This window comes from Aegilops tauschii, chromosome 1 (genome assembly GCF_002575655.3).
Source record: "Aegilops tauschii subsp. strangulata cultivar AL8/78 chromosome 1, Aet v6.0, whole genome shotgun sequence".
Classification (NCBI taxonomy): domain Eukaryota; kingdom Viridiplantae; phylum Streptophyta; class Magnoliopsida; order Poales; family Poaceae; genus Aegilops; species Aegilops tauschii.
The window spans coordinates 231,376,193-231,392,039 of record NC_053035.3 but is presented as its reverse complement, the minus strand read 5'-3'; the positions used below and the strand labels follow the sequence as shown (position 1 = coordinate 231,392,039).

General features: G+C 44.0%; 1 protein-coding gene across 1 annotated transcript; it reads right to left on the bottom strand.

Moving 5' to 3' along the window:
- Positions 1-8,497: 8,497 nt before the first annotated feature.
- Positions 8,498-12,658, bottom strand: LOC109759733 (cytokinin dehydrogenase 3). Its single transcript, XM_020318574.4, has 5 exons — positions 11,840-12,658; positions 11,574-11,701; positions 11,214-11,474; positions 10,870-11,132; positions 8,498-9,268 (listed from the first exon to the last, which is right to left on the bottom strand). Exons 1-5 carry the CDS (start codon positions 12,411-12,413, stop codon positions 8,926-8,928), a joined length of 1,569 nt encoding a protein of 522 aa, XP_020174163.1. The 5' UTR covers positions 12,414-12,658; the 3' UTR covers positions 8,498-8,925.
- Positions 12,659-15,847: the final 3,189 nt, after the last annotated feature.

Sequence of the window (15,847 nt, the reverse complement as noted above, 5' to 3'; positions counted from 1 at the left end):
GGAAGCATGAGTTGGTCGGCCTTGCGGCCGGCAGGAAGGCTCGTCGTGCACGACGGATAGAGCCCGGCTTGTTGGTGAGCTCGTCGAAGGTGAGAAACAACGACCGATAATGGAGGAGGCATCTGAGAATGAGCCAATGCCCAAGCCCGTGCTAGTCCTTGCCGGCTTCACTGTGGAGTATGCGCAGGCGCACTTCAACACCGTCATGGTGGAGGTGCAGCCGACATCGCCAGTGTCTGCGTTTCGGCTGGCACAGGAGGACCAATGCTACAACCTCAATCTCCGGCGCATCACCGGCGGGTGGAGGGGAAAATCTATGAAGAGTTCGCAAGCGAGGAGGTCGTGGAGGCCATGGTCGCGGAGGACCCAAACTTCGTCAACATGCAACAGACGCTCTATGAGGCTGCGCGCAGCGCTCGTGCTGGCTGCAACGCGATCGTGACTGAGGTAGACGTGGAGGTGGTCGACTCTGGTGAAAGGGTTTTTCCTCCCTAAGTGATTTTGGTGTTGATGACAACGCAATTTGTGGTCTAACTGTGTGCTAGAGGTACACAGGAATATTGGAAAGTGGCATATGACGGTTAGGTTCCGCTCTGAAAGGAAAAGAGCAAAGACAGTGTTCTGGCGATTTTACTTTCTTTAAATCATTGGAAATCGTACTATTAAGAGGGGTCCGCATTGGAAGGGATGGATGGAATCAAAACACATACACGAAAACAAATTTCCACCCATGATACGTTCCCATTCTTTCGAGGAGATCCTCAATCTAATTCTAAAGTTCCTGTTTTCACTACCCCATTGTATTGTGGTAGCAAGTGGTAGTGCTGCTCCCCTAGCGAGAGCAGTACTGCTGCTAACTGCCCCAGGCCGATAGTACTGTCCGACACACCAAAAGTATCGCCCCCTATGGATGCAGTACTACCAGACCAACTGCATGACCGACTACCACATGGGGTGAATCCCCTTAGTTTTGCGAGTAGTACTAGGGCGGTACTACTACGACAGTACCACCTATTTTAATTCAGTCGGTACTATCGGACACCTGAGTGGTTGTACGGCTCAGACGTTGTAGTGCTACCCTAAAGGGGGATGTTGTAGTGCCACTCTGAGGAGTAGTACTACTACCTAGGCATTTTAGTGCAACCAGACTACGGTAGTACAGCTCTCCGGAGCGGTAGTACCGCTTAGTGCGAAAATTGTGTAACGATTGGATTTTTGAGGGGACTATAAATAGTAGATCTTCTTCCCCAAGTTGAGTTACCCCTTTGCTCTCTGTCCTCCATTGTTTCCCAAAGTTTAAACTTTATCGATCTCCCTCCCTAGCCACTCAAACTTGTTGATCTTCTAGGATTTGAGGGAGGCGACCTAGATCTACATTCCACCAAAGGAAATTTGATTCACCCCTACTTTCTCTTGTAAATCCTGTTACTCCTGGATGTTTGGGCACCCTAGACATAAGATGTCATCTAGAAGCTTAAATCACTGTTATGGAGCCTTTGTGGTGTTGTTGGGAGCCTCCAATTAAGTTGCTGAGATTGCCCCAACCTTGTTTGTGAAGGTTTAGGTTGTCGCCTCCAAGGGCACCTCATAGTGGAATCGTGGTACCTTGCATTGCACGAGGGAACGAGAAGAATAAGGTGACCCATTGTGGTGCTTGGTGAGCATCATGCTGCCGCACCTCTCCAATGGAGACGTACCTCCCCAAAAGGAGGGAATTCCGGGAACTGCACCATCGTCTCCACTTGCGGTTACTTCTTTCCCCCCACTTACTTGTTGCAAGCTAGCTTTATTGTTTATCATTTCAAGCTTGTTGTTTGTTGCGAGCTTGGAATATAGGTTGTCCATTTAGTTTCACATGTAGATAACCTATATTCTTGTTGTATCCCTTAAAATTGAAAAATATATTAAAGATTGTTAATCACTTATTCACCCCACTTTAGTAAACCATACTGATCCTTTCATTGGTATCAAAGACTCGTCTCATTATTAAGGGTTTTACCTCCTAAAGAGTATGGCCGATGAGGAGGGCGACGACAGTGAAATCCTTGTCATTGTGGCTAGTACTTTGGCTACTAGAGATGAGTTAAATGAAGTCATGAATTTACTTAAAACATTTGTGGTTGATGAAGTACAAGCCATGTTGGATAAATTCTTGAAATGTGTTACTAAAACCAACACCATTCTCGAGGTAATAATGAAAGTTCTTAACTCCAAAACACTCAAAGAAAGAGAGCTAATGGGTTGTCACCTAATCCTCCCAAGGGACGAATGGGTTTGGTGCCAATTCCGCGGTACCTCCACCTATGACTTTTGGTCCTCCCACCTTCCCCACGCCTCATATTAAGCATTGTGGCCCTCCTCCCTTGATAGATACTTCTAATTTTACTAAATGGATGTTTCTTATGAAGTCTCACATTAGTATCTTTTTGACTCAATTGTAGAGAATCATTGAAGAAGGGTTCAACCCCTATGGTCCAAGAAACTTGACACCCAGATAACTGGTAGACGAGCAACTCAATACGTCCACTTTGTTCGTCAGTGAAAAGTCCTCGTCTCCTGAGCACCTTCCTCACATCCGTCCCTTGGGATCATCTCAACACTTTGTTCAAGGGCAGCTCGAGCCTTCATTGTTCCAACTTTGACGTTGTTTAAGATGAAGACGACGAGTTTGTCATGCACGAAGAAGAGACCCCTAAAGAGCTCTACTGTAGATTGATGACCCTCGCGGTTCCATTGTGGGGCCATGGGAGTAAGGATTTGGATGACAGTTGGAGCACTTCTTCCGTGATTCGCCAAAGACCGGATTTTCACTCCATGTTCTCTAGTCATGTGTTGTATGACTTTATCGCCACGGGAATATCGAGCAAGACCACCAACAATGCTCTTGATCATGCTCCTGGGGTGGAAGAACCCAACCTTGCATTGAAGGCCAAAGTGGTGCATGTTGAAGATACCAGAGAAGAAGAAAAAGAGGAGTGTTGCCCTGAAGAGACTAAATATGCTCTCAATGAGCACATGGCCCTAGCTTCAAGAGCTTTTTGGGGAAACAAGAGGAACCTCAATTCCAACAACTCAAAGGAAAACTCAAGTTGTTTCAAGCCAAACGGTCAAAGTGTTAGGAGTTGTTGCAATTAGACTTAGCTACTTGAATAATTAGAATGGGGTTTTTCATCTCCTGAATGGATCTATATGTTTCCCAACACTTCAGTAAAACACTTAGCTCGTCCAAGTTCTGATCATGTGCCATGTGTTCTTTCTATTGAAATTGTAATTCTTGGATGTAATCTATTTAGATTTGAAAGTTTTTGGCCATCCCACCCGGGCTTTATGCAAACAGTTCAAAATTCCTGGAATACTCCAATGAAAGCATCATCTAGTGCCACTCTCATGCCAGCTGAATTTAAAAGGCTTAGGCATGCCCTGAAGAAATGGAGTAAATCGATTTATGAACTCAGTTTGCTCCTGGATAACAACAACAGAGTACTTCTTCAGTTGGATGGGTTAGAAGAACTACGTCAGTTAACTATACTAGAGTCTAACTTCTGAAGGATCCTCAAATCCCATATTCTGAGACTTTCAAAATATTAAAATGAATATTGGAAAAAAAACTTTGCATTTTTAGATGGGAAGTTAAAGGGGAGGAAAATACAAACTATTTTCATGCATGAGCAACGGAACGGTACCGGCGTAATTCTATTCCTAGCCTCAATAATTCTCTGATCATGTTGATTCCCAAGAAGCTCATTCCAGAGAGAGTGAATGATTTCCGTTCTATTTTTCTTTCGAATTGTGTGCTTAAAGTGCTTACTAAAATCCTTGGTAAGAGACTTTAGAGTTGGATTTGAAAACTTGTTCAATGCAATCAGTACGGTTTTATCAAGACTCGCACTATACATGAATGTTTAGGATGTGCATTTGAATATCTATATCAGTGTAACAGTTTGGAAATAAGATTGTCATTCTCAAGTTAGATTTTCAGAAAGGCATTCAATAAATGGAGCACTCTTTCATCCTAGAAATGCTTAAATTGAAAAGATTTGATGATTGTTGATGCATGTGGATCAAAATGCTCCTACATTCCAGTTCCTCCCATGTACTGCTAAATGGAATTCCTAGAAAAGAATTTAAATCTTGGTGAGGTGTTTGTCAGGGTGATCCCCTGTCACCACTCTTGTTCATGTTGGCAGCAGATTTGTTGCAATCCTTGGTGAATAAGACATGGTTGGAAGGTCACATCATCCTTCCCATCGATCAGCCTGCTTTGGAATACTTTCTAGTTATCCAATACGCTGATGACACACTTCTGATTCTGCCGACCGATCAAGTGGAGCTTCATACGATCAAGTCTCTTTTGGATTCCTATGACAAAGCTGTGGGTCTAAAAATTAACTTCTCTAAGTTTTAGCTGATGCCCATTAACTTGAATATTGAGCGCTCTCAAGATCTGGCTTTGGTTCTTGGGTTCCAGGTCGGTATTATGTCGTTTACATACTTAGGGATACCATTGGGGACCACACGTCAAACAGTTTCGTGAGATAATGCTGTTGGTTGATCACATTGAGAGACATCTAACATAACTGTTGTCTGGTTATCCTATGGGGCAAGAGTTCAATTGGTTAATTCAGCGTTATCTTCTTTGCTATCTTTCGCTATGTTTGTACTTAAACTTCCACTCAAGTTTATCAAGATCTTTTATTGTGCAAGGAGGCATTGCAATTGGAGGAAAGTGGCCGGTTAGGATGCCATAACTCACTCACTTGCAGCCTGGGACTTCATATGTAGACCGGAGAAGAAAGGGTGCTCGAAATCATGGGCATAAAGGTGCTAAATAAGGCATTACTGCTAAAATATTTACATAAATTCATTCATAAGGAAAAGGTGCCTTGTGCATGTTAATTTGGAATGCTTATTACGATGCCACACCACCACATGCAAAACCCATTTGTGATTCTTTATGGTGGCGTGATATCCTCTCTCCTTGATGGACATCTACAGAATCACTATGTGTATGCCTATGGTTGGGGACACTAATCTTCTTTGAATGAATGTGTGGCATAACAGTGAACCTATCATGCACTCCAATCAATACTTGTTTTCTTTTGCTCTACATGAAGATGTGTCGTTGGCCTAGTTCCATGAAGACACAAATCCAGGAACACATTTTTCTCTGCTCTGCCAGTGGAAGTTAGATGATTTGTACCAGTTGGTGAGTGCCATGCATCTTGACCCTCTTGCGAAAGATGATTGGATCCCGTGTTGGGGAGAGGTCAAGTGTAAACCTAGAAAATTCTACAAGTTCTACTTCAGAAATGTGACTACACCAAATACATCACTATTATCTAGAGATCCAAGTGCATTTTGAGACATGAGGTTTCTGCATGGCTGATGTTGATGGATACAGTTAATACAAAGTACACGCCCCTCGGGCGTCAGTTTTATGGTGATGACCACACCTGCTTCTTGTGTGCTTCTGGGGATCTTAATACCAACATATATTTATATTTTGAGTGTGAGTTTAGCTCTAACTGTTGATGCATCTTGGGGATTCAATAGAACACGTCTCTCTACATGCAATACATGATCGACCAAGCAGTTATCACATGGCCCATCCTCTGTTCAAATAATGCATGATCTTGTCAGCATGGAACCTTTGGAAATAGAGAAACAAATGCTACTTCGATGGAGCCACTACCTCCCAACAGGATTGGTTGAGAATGTTGAAGGCAGAGGTTGAGATTCTCAAATTAAGAGTTAAACCTAGACTGTCATCCTTCTTAGAAAATTTTATCCATTCTCTTTCAGTTTTGCAATCAGTTGCATTCCCGTGGTAATTTCTTGCTTGGTGGGGTCAGTAATGGCAGAAAGTTTCATCATGTTTGGACTTTGTTTGGTATGGATTTTCTGAAAAACCAAAAACATGCGGAAAATAACAACTAGCACTGGGCATTAGGTTAATAGGTTAGTTCCCAAAAATGATATAAATGATATAAAAAGCATACAAATTGATAATATAATATCATGAAACTAATAAAAATGATAGATACGTTGGAGATGTATCACTCCTCCATTTGGATCTCTTTGGTCCTCCAACCTATGATAGTCTTGGTGGGAGAAAATATTGCTTGGTTATTGTTGATGATTATTCAAGATATACTTGGGTGTATTTCTTTAAAAATAAAAGTGAGACTCGCTAAATCGTGATAGATTTTGCCAACAAAGTTCAACGTCAACACAATGCAAAGATATTGCCAATAAAAAGTGACGATGGCACTGAGGTCAAGAACTATACCTTGGATGTGTTTCTTAGTGATGAGAGGATCAAACATCAATATTCCAATGCGAGGCGTAAAGTGCAAGATAAACTGGAATATTGTGTGCCATCCCATGGATCTCGATGGCGTTGGCGTCCTCAACCTGGAAAAGTTTGCCAGTTGTTAGGGCCATTTCTTTTGGTAGATTTTTTGGGCTTCTAGAATAAGCTAACCATACCCAACTTGTTCTAGAAGCCCAATCAAATTTATTTATTTTAGAAGTCTACTGATTAAATAATTAGCAGGCTTCTAAAATAAATAAATTTGGTTGGGCTTCTAGAATAAGCTAGGTAGGGGCATATTATTCCAGCTTATTCTAGAAGCTAGCAAAAGAACTAGCCCTAAGATTGAGACAAACTTGGTATGAGTGGAAAGTGACGTCCAAGATGTGGGTGGGCATGGGACCCTTATAAAACGAATGCCATGGACTTGTTCTACGTGTTGACAACTATCACATTGGAAACGAAGCATGTGCACCGTTCTTTGAGTCCCCATGGTTCCACGGGAAGAAACATATGAATACCCCCCTCCCCCCCCTCCCCCGTCCACCTAATTTTTGCGGCCTCAAAAGGGAAGATTTGGAAGGTGAAAGAGGTAATGCACGGCGACGCTTCAATATCAAAACTCAAGGTGCCACATGACTTCACCATGGCCCACATTCAACACTTTATCACACTTTGGAAAATCTTCGGGATGTTAATAAGTATGATACATTAGAGGATGACAATTCTTTGGAAGCACACAAGCAGTGGCGAATATTCCGCTACTTCAAAGATGCAGTTCCTCAATGCAACTTACACGTCTATGGACAAGACCATGCGGAGGACATGCACCCTCCCCTCCCCGCCCCCAAGGAAGTTGGTTGGTTGGCTATCCAGAATAGGATATGGGTCGTCGGCCGTTTGGCCAAGCTTGGGTGCGACAGTTGTGGGCTATGTCCATCATCCAAGCAAGACCAAGAGTCGGCGGTGCATCCTAGCTACAAGTGTCACAACGCACTGAGGTTATGGAGGATGGGCAAGGGGTGGTTACATCTTGATAGTATTGATACCTACAGATGGGTGATAGAGAGAACAATGAAGAATTGGTGGATTAACATGTCTAGAGAGATGAAGCCAAATAGAAAGGTGATAGCATCTATCACCATGCTCACCAACTGGACCATATGGAGTGAAAGACAGATTTTTCGTAACTAAAGCCCTTCACCTCCGACACTACTACAAGCTATCAAGAAGGAAGCAAGCCTCGGGATCATCATGTGTGCAATGCGTTTGGAAAGAATCATGCCAGGAGAGTAATGACACTGTTGTAACATTTTTTTTCCTTCTACTCAAACTCTCGTCTTCTTACTTAAATAATGGATACGACGCGCCTAACGACTTACTCTCGTTACCCCTTATCCCTAGGCAGCTAGGACAAACTTTCCCCTGCAGGCTTCACCGGCGAGTCCGTGGATTCGCCTCCCCTTCGCCTACCACCCCGGCGGTCGGTGACGGTGACGGGAATCCCGGTGCTTCTGCTCTAGTTGGTAGTTTAGGTTAGGGTTTTTTAGTCCCAGCGAGTGCGGTGCTCGGGGAAATAGTGACGCTTCTTCTTCGATTTTGTCTTCGGACTTCGATCCTCCCCGAGTTCGTCTGTCTGGCTGTGGTCAACGGAACTTCTGCGTAGATTCCTGCCATCTCCTTGGAGCGGCGGTGTTATGATTTCTCGTCATGTGGCGAGATTTGCTGTCAGATGCTTTAGATTTATGCAAGGGTTCAAAGGCGACGACACGGCTCCAGGCGCTGGTTCTTAGGGGCACGTGCACAAAGACTTCCTGCCTGTCATTGAAAAGGTCAAGCCGACTCCGGTAGAGGAGCGGCGACAACGGCACGTCGGCAGTTCGTTCTGGCAGCAGTAGCGGTCGTTCAGTGGTTTTGGAATCTCAATGTAATTTTTATTATGTTTAAGATGCTTTGTACTTCCGGTGAACTTTTATAAAAGATTTGATCCTTTGCGAAAAAAAGTAAAACTTAATTAATGGATGAGGTAAATATTTTGGCCCTGTTTGGGAAAGAAAGAGTCGGTCACAATGAACTAAACAGACATTAGACCAACATCAGACAAAAGTAATGATAAGAATATCAGATGGACAGGGTGTATAATTCACAGCAATGATTTTAGAAGAATCTCAGAAGCTCACTCTGTAAATTCGTAAGCATATCATCTTGGGTTCTGATTTAACTCTTCAAGTTTTATGAAAGGTCAGCCGAAAGCACAAATGAACCAGCGATGCCCAAACGAGTCGAGTGCGGAGAGTTTCATACTTGTGGGAATGAAAGTGAGAACAATAGCAACAATCCTAATGGCAACATACAGATCGAACAGAATCACTATCTCTATCCCTAGAGCTGTGCTTCCTCAGCCTGTACAGAGTTCCAAAATTCCCAGTGGTATTCACAACCACTGAGTTTTCCCAGGATCCACCCCCACCATAATAATCCAACCCATGCCTCAAAATGCCGAGGAAACAGCCCGAAAAGAGCTACGAAAGAGAAAGAACAGGATCCCACCTTAGTCACCTAACTATATCACTTATTTTACCACCGATGAATGGCCGCGAAAATTCATGCTGTCAGCTTGCATAAACCCCAGTGCTGCCCTTGGGGAATATACCTTGGCCTGGCCCGAGGATGGACAGCGGGTCAAACCGGTTTTTGCGCTCCACGAACCGCTCCCAACGCGGGCCAAAGTGTTGGTGCCAGCCAGCCGGAGTTGGATGGTGAGCCAAGTACTGTTTTGCGCCGATGCGCACTCCGGCGGTGTCAGCTATGTGGCGATGACGGCGGAGAAGCTCTTGCAGGCAGTGGTGGGAGCATCCTTCATCAGGGTTTGCAGAACGGAGAATGCCAACCACGTACATCACCTGCTCCGTGGACCCGGAATCCGGTAGCACAACGGATGTGTTAGTGCCCCACCTGCAAGATTAACAGAGTAACAGTTAAATGATATATCTCAGCAACTGCCAGATCATGACCTGGATAAGAACACAAGGAGAAGAAAATTATATAGTTGACATCCTGCAGTTCGGTGTATCCTGACTCAGAAATGTCTCTGTTTAAATGTTTATAGAGACAAGTCTACACTGGGCCTATTAAACTAGTTCAGTACATTGAACATGAACCGTAGGTCACAAGCTAGATCTTTTGCTAAGGCTCAATCAGCTAATAGTTGACTTGTTTTGAAAGCCATCTTGCAGGTAAACTAGTATAAACTTCTTGGTAGAAGTGACACCTTGCAAATACTTGAATGTGAGGTCAATGAATCTTAAAACATACAGAATGTGTGACTTGTGAACAACGTTATGCATCAAAGCAAATAAATTTGTAGCTAGTCAAATATTAGTTTTATCCCAATTAAAAGAGCTTACATGCTGATGTTTGACCTGGATGGCAGTTATTGTTTATAATGCATTGCGATAAGCTTATCTTATCTGAGCGTAAATAAACCAAATTGCATTTTTTTAACTTCAGGACAAATCTCAGTTTCTTTTCTTTTAAGGAGAGAGCAAGTATCTTTGCTTACATATCTCCCTGTAATTAACAAAGGTTTGATCAAATAAAGAAGATGCCACTCATTGAGCCAAAGCTATAGTTTGAGTTAAATCATACAATGCTGGCGACAGATGTCATTCTATTTGAAGGACCCACAAAACATGAAACAATCATTCACAAGCATGCAACAATCGACCAACAAAGGCACTGTAGGTGTGGACTTTCTACCAGAAATATTGTAGACATACATAGAACTTTCCAATAAGAAGAGTTCGCAGCATTAAACAACCGACCGATCTAATATTCTCATTTTTGTGTGTGTGTGTGTTGTGTCCAATGTTAGTACAAAGCAGGGCTGCAACTTTTCTGCCCTCTATACCCACTCCATAGTAAAGGCGAGTGAGCATTTTTTATTTCTTATGAAAAGAAGAGTGTTGGGACCAAGATGCCTGTATACTAATGAAGACCCTAAGTAGGCGGCTAGGCGCACAGAAGGATACATCACACATCATTTATCAAAGATAATACGTTCTCTTCCAGACCTTTACAATATACTGTACAAGAGAACACACCCAAATCATGAATGCTATGCATGAAAACCACAGCAGGTGCTACCAAAGAAGAGCAGAATGGTGCCCCACGTAGAAATATGGAATAAATGATATGTTCTCAGGCCTGTACTGCCTGCTATATCAGTATAGATGGTAGAAAATGGGGCAGCATGCGAATGCCAAAAGGGACTATCTCATGCCCGGTGAGCAGAGCTGATTAATTTCTCAGCACTTTGGTTATACAGAAAAGAACTCGTTACTAGACGAAAATGATGCGGAGAAAGGCTTGTCCAACTTGGACTGCTTGGAAGCTAACGCAGCGGTCACAAACAAGGTTAGTTAAAGAATCGGTAGATAATATTTTCTTCTATAAACAATGCTTCCACGTATTGATGTGCCCCCCAGCCCCAAGTTGCGATATCTTAATGTAATGTCTACAATACATTGCGTTGATTAGGAGCACACACAGCTTACTTGTCTCTGAGGAGTGGATAGATGAGGATGAGCCCCTCAAAGTTATCCGGTGAGATGTTGTCCATGAGAAGGTCCCTCAGGTCCCTGATCCCGGCCTTGGGCACGAACATGTTGAGCCACGGGTGGTGCACCTCCCAGAGCCCGCTGCTCCTCAGGCTCATCTCCTCCATCCTCACCCTGTTGAGGAAATCAAAGTAGGACACCTCCACACTGTACAGGTGGGACGCTATGTGGCTCATCTGCACTGAGATGGCTTCCACCACCTGAAAATAAACACATGCACACACACTCGATCATTCATTCCCAAGCCTTGACAAGTACACAGAAAAAGAAAAAAAACTTACCTGTTCCACATTGGTATTCTTGCGCTGGTAATCATGAACCGCAAACTCTATGCAGTAGTAGATCTTAGGACTGCCCTTGGTGCCAAAATCTGGGCTGAAGTCCATATTTGCAGGGAAGGCGATGGAGGAGCTGTGAAGCGACTGTTCATTCAAGACGATGAAACCTTCTACGTAGTCCACCATATCCGGCATCGACACCAGCAGCTCCTGGTCTTTGGTGAAGGTGCCGAAATCGTCGTAGAAGGCCCTCACCCACTTCACCTGAATGAAGTCGATCCAAAACCCGATTAATCATCTATGCATGGCACAGGCTTACAATACACTAATGAGAACAAGACGGGTGTAACGCTGCATACATACTTTCTGTGGAGCTTCCTGCAGCAGGATCCTTGCCCTAGTTATGATGCCAAACTGGCCAAGGCCTCCCAGAACAGCGCTGAACAGCTCTGCGTTCTTGGTGGGCGAGCATGTCACGGTCTCTCCCCTGCCTGTTAACCAAAGAGGAGCACAAAATCTACTGCCCGTCAGCAACCAAGATGTTGTTGGCCAAGGGAGACAGAGCCAAAAGCCAAATAAGAAGATCTTGTCCTTTTTTTTGCCCCCTCAGCATGCATCTCTTATCGTACCTGTGACTACCTCCAGCTGTAGAACATTGCTAATCTGAGGCCCGTGCTTGAATGTCTGCCCGCTGATGCCGGCATTGGACAGAGTCCCACCAATGGTGATGTAGAGGTAATCAGTCCAGGACCTTGGAGCCAGCCCAGCCTTCAAGCTCTGCTCCAGGAGCTCTATCCACATGGCTCCACCGCTCACATCAGCATAGGAAACATCTCCTTCTCCTCCTTTGTGCAGCTCTATCTCAGCAGGCAAGGAGCGCATCTCCACCACAATGCCATCTAGGGCCTGGGCCTGTCCATGAATGGAGTGACCCGCACCCCTGGCCGCCACTGTCACCTTGCCTAGAGACGAGGCGGAGAGGAAGCTAAGAAGCAGAGAGATGTCCCTTGGGGACTGGGGCTTCAACACAGCGGACGGGGAGTGGAAGAGGATCCTACCGAAGTCACTGGACGCAGCGATGGTGGTGGGGAGCAGGTTCAAGGGGCCAAAGTCCATGGGGCTCTGGATGAACTTGTATGGCGAGCAGAGGGAGAGGATGAGGATGAGGAGGTTAACTCTTGTGCATACCATGGCAATCTCCATGGCGCGCAGTGAGTGACTGATTCTTGGACGCTGGTAAAAGAAGAAAGGCGTGTGCGTGTGTATCACCGCGAGGTGTATTGCTATTGTGGAGGCTGGCTAGAAGAAGGGATCAGCAGCGCATTATATGGCTTTTGGGCAAAGGCGAGAGAGAGAGAGAGAGAGGGTGAATGAAGAAGAAAGGGATGAGCAGGGAAGAGGGAGGGGTCTTAAAGGAGTATGAGAAGGAAGGAACTCACTCACTCAACAGCTGATGAGGTTTTGAAAGGGGTTTCCCTTGATGAGGAGATAAAAGGAAGCACTAAAAGACTAAAGGGAGAAGCTGTCACATACCCAAAAAAAGGCCACCATGTGCCCCCTCAGCAGTCTCTCTCTCTCACACACACTCACACACGCGCGCGCGCGGAAGCAGCTGAAACAAACCAGCACAATATAAATGAGGGAAGAGTGCACTCCTGTCAAAAGGAAGGACAAAGACAATGTAGATCACACTGACTGCACCCCTTTTCTGTTTCGGAATCATACTTAAGTCAGCTCCATGTGATTCTATTTCATCGGCTCCCACTTTTCTCCCCCTCAATTTTCAAGTGCTGTCAAGCATGCAATTTTTTGTAGATTACCATGCGTCCGTTAACTAATAAGATCGATGACATGCAAGTAGACTAAAGGGACAAGTCCATTTGTACAAAATCTTCACCAAAACCAAATGCTTACTGCCTTAACAATGGACAAGGGCTTCTAATATATATTTAAAAAAAGAGCTTGCAGGACACCTTTAAGAAACACACACACATGGCTCAGGACCAAAAAAATGGTTGACTTCTGGTTATCTACCATTCTTAAGAAGTTGCTCCCCACTACTCCCTATTCTTTCACCATGCATACTGTCCACATCACCGATGTGCCACGTCATCCCTGTTATAGTATTTCTCTTACATGCACATTATCCACATCAGCAGCCCATGCATGTACGTATAATCTCAGGAAGTCTATTCTCTCGGGCCGTTGGCTGCATGGGAGGTGAATAAACGGACAATATTTACGCGAGTTAATAGTTGGGTAATTTTAAGCATTATATGGAGAGTCTATTCCTCCCAGCCCGGGTTGCATGGGGAGGACAATAAACCGGGCAATAATTATGGGAGTTAGTTGACTGATTTCACGCATCAAGGGAAAGTCCATTCCTCTCATCCCGTTGGCTTCATGGGGAGGTGAATAAACTAAGCAACATGAAGGGTGAGTAACCGGGCACTTGAATAATTCTCTCGGGCCGTTGGCAGCATGGGAGGTGAATAAACGGGCAATATTTACGCGAGTTAATAGTTGGGTAATTTTAAGCATTATATGGAGAGTCTATTCCTCCCAGCCCAGGCTGCATGGGAAGGACAATAAACCGGGCAATAATTATGGGAGTTAGTTGACTGATTTCACGCATCAAGGGAAGGTCCATTCCTCTCATCCCGTTGGCTTCATGGGGAGGTGAATAAACTAAGCAACATGAAGGGTGAGTAACCGGGCACTTGAATAATTCTCTCGGGCCGTTGGCAGCATGGGAGGTGAATAAACGGGCAATATTTACGCGAGTTAATAGTTGGGTAATTTTAAGCATTATATGGAGAGTCTATTCCTCCCAGCCCAGGCTGCATGGGGAGGACAATAAACCGGGCAATAATTATGGGAGTTAGTTGACTGATTTCACGCATGGGAGAGTCCATTCCTCTCAGCCCGTTGGCTTCATGGGGAGGTGAATAAACTAAGCAACATGAAGGGTGAGTAACTGGGCACTTGAATAATTCGGAAGACAGACGAACAGGTTGGCCTCCTTCACAGATTGAGGGTGTCTTCTCCCCTTCCATTCTCGACCCACTTCCCTTCCATGTATATATATGTTCAATTTCTCTCCACGTCCCTCCCATGCCTCCTCCCTCACAAGATCACATATCATTGCCTCCATTCCTGCCATTGTTGTTGTCTCATCATGATTGTAGGCAGGCCAGAGCTCTTTCTATCCTCCCTGTGTTGGCGTTCGTCTCGGATCCATTCCATAGTTTCCGTGGGAAGGAGCAATCGATGCCGCCAATCATCATGGATTCATCTATGATGTTGTAGGCCAAACCCCATCGATATTGCCCCTTTCGCCTCCCTCCACCATGGCAGCAGATGTTTCTTCTCCATCAATACCCATCTATGTGCAGCGCATATGGCTCCTTCGTATGCTTTTTTCCCTCTTTTTGACATTATATTCCATATGCATGCTACATGCGGGTCTGTCAATGAAGAAAAATCAAACAAAGGTTGTGTGTGTGCTTTTTTTTACATCAAGGTTGTGCATGTGCTTAATTACACTAACCTCCCGTGTTTTGTTTTGAAAACTTAGCAGCCGATGCGTTCAGTTGTACAATTTTATTTTATTCAACCAGCAATACTGCCTGCTAATGAGATGCTTGCAGAATGCCTCAACAACCTAAGAAATTTCTTAGGAAGTAGTAAGATTTATATGTTGCTCCCTTCCCTAGAATGTTATATGAGTTAGCTATTAGCTATTGCTATTTGGTAGAGTTTGAACCTGCCTCATATAACAATATGTCACCCGCAAAAAAAAGGAATATGTGACCGCGAATAAACCACGGTGACCACAATTATCAGAAATTGAACATGCTTTGCCTCCCAAGCAAATTTTTGCGGTTGGCTACTTATGGCTGATACCGGTGGTATGGATGGAAAAAATATCTCTATTTAAGTGGTTCACATCTTCTTTTTTTGCATATTGCTTCTACCCTAATCAATAAACCACATTAGTCATTACCTAGGATACTACCTAACATGACCCAAAAAATGCCCCCTAATTGGGAAAACATGCATACTATGCAGAAATTGATGTGAATTAAATCCCTCATCGATTTTTATCTTTAACCTATCATATTGTTAGTCGAACTACTCTTATTCACTACATGTAAATTGATCCTATGTATTCCCGCAGCAACGCGCGGGGATTTATCTAGTTCAACAAACAAGGGGTTGCTAATCTTCTGGCAATGGGATGATGTGTCCAACTTAATTGACTCGACTAAGTGCAATATTTATCTCCTATTTTCATCCTTCCCCAATGTGTACTGAGCAGAGGCCACTTGCTGCTACTACTACTACTATATATATGAATGGGTTCCCTAAACATTAGATACAGTAAATACGGCTACAGAGGTAACTAGATCTTTTCTTCTGATACTCTTTCACATAGTTTGCTATCCTTATTGCTCTTCCTCTGTGATTTACACAAATGTGTATCGTGTGTTTAGCCTTGTGTTCATCTAACGCAAACTGCTGCCTAAATGTGAAGAGAATATAATCTAGTTAGATTTCTCCAAAAAAAAAAGTCAGGTCATTTGCATGTCAAGAATAGAATCCTGGAATAGTGTCAAATAGTTGAAACTGTCTGT

Bases quoted from the DNA above. Each gene is read 5' to 3' on its own strand.
- LOC109759733 (XM_020318574.4), bottom strand. From the start codon at position 12,413: ATGGAGATTGCCATGGTATGCACAAGAGTTAACCTCCTCATCCTCATC. The intron at 11,133-11,213 runs GTAAGTTTTTTT...GTTTATTTTCAG, and splicing joins AGAATACCAATGTGGAACAG to GTGGTGGAAGCCATCTCAGT. The intron at 9,269-10,869 runs GTAAGCTGTGTG...TTAATCTTGCAG, and splicing joins TATCCACTCCTCAGAGACAA to GTGGGGCACTAACACATCCG.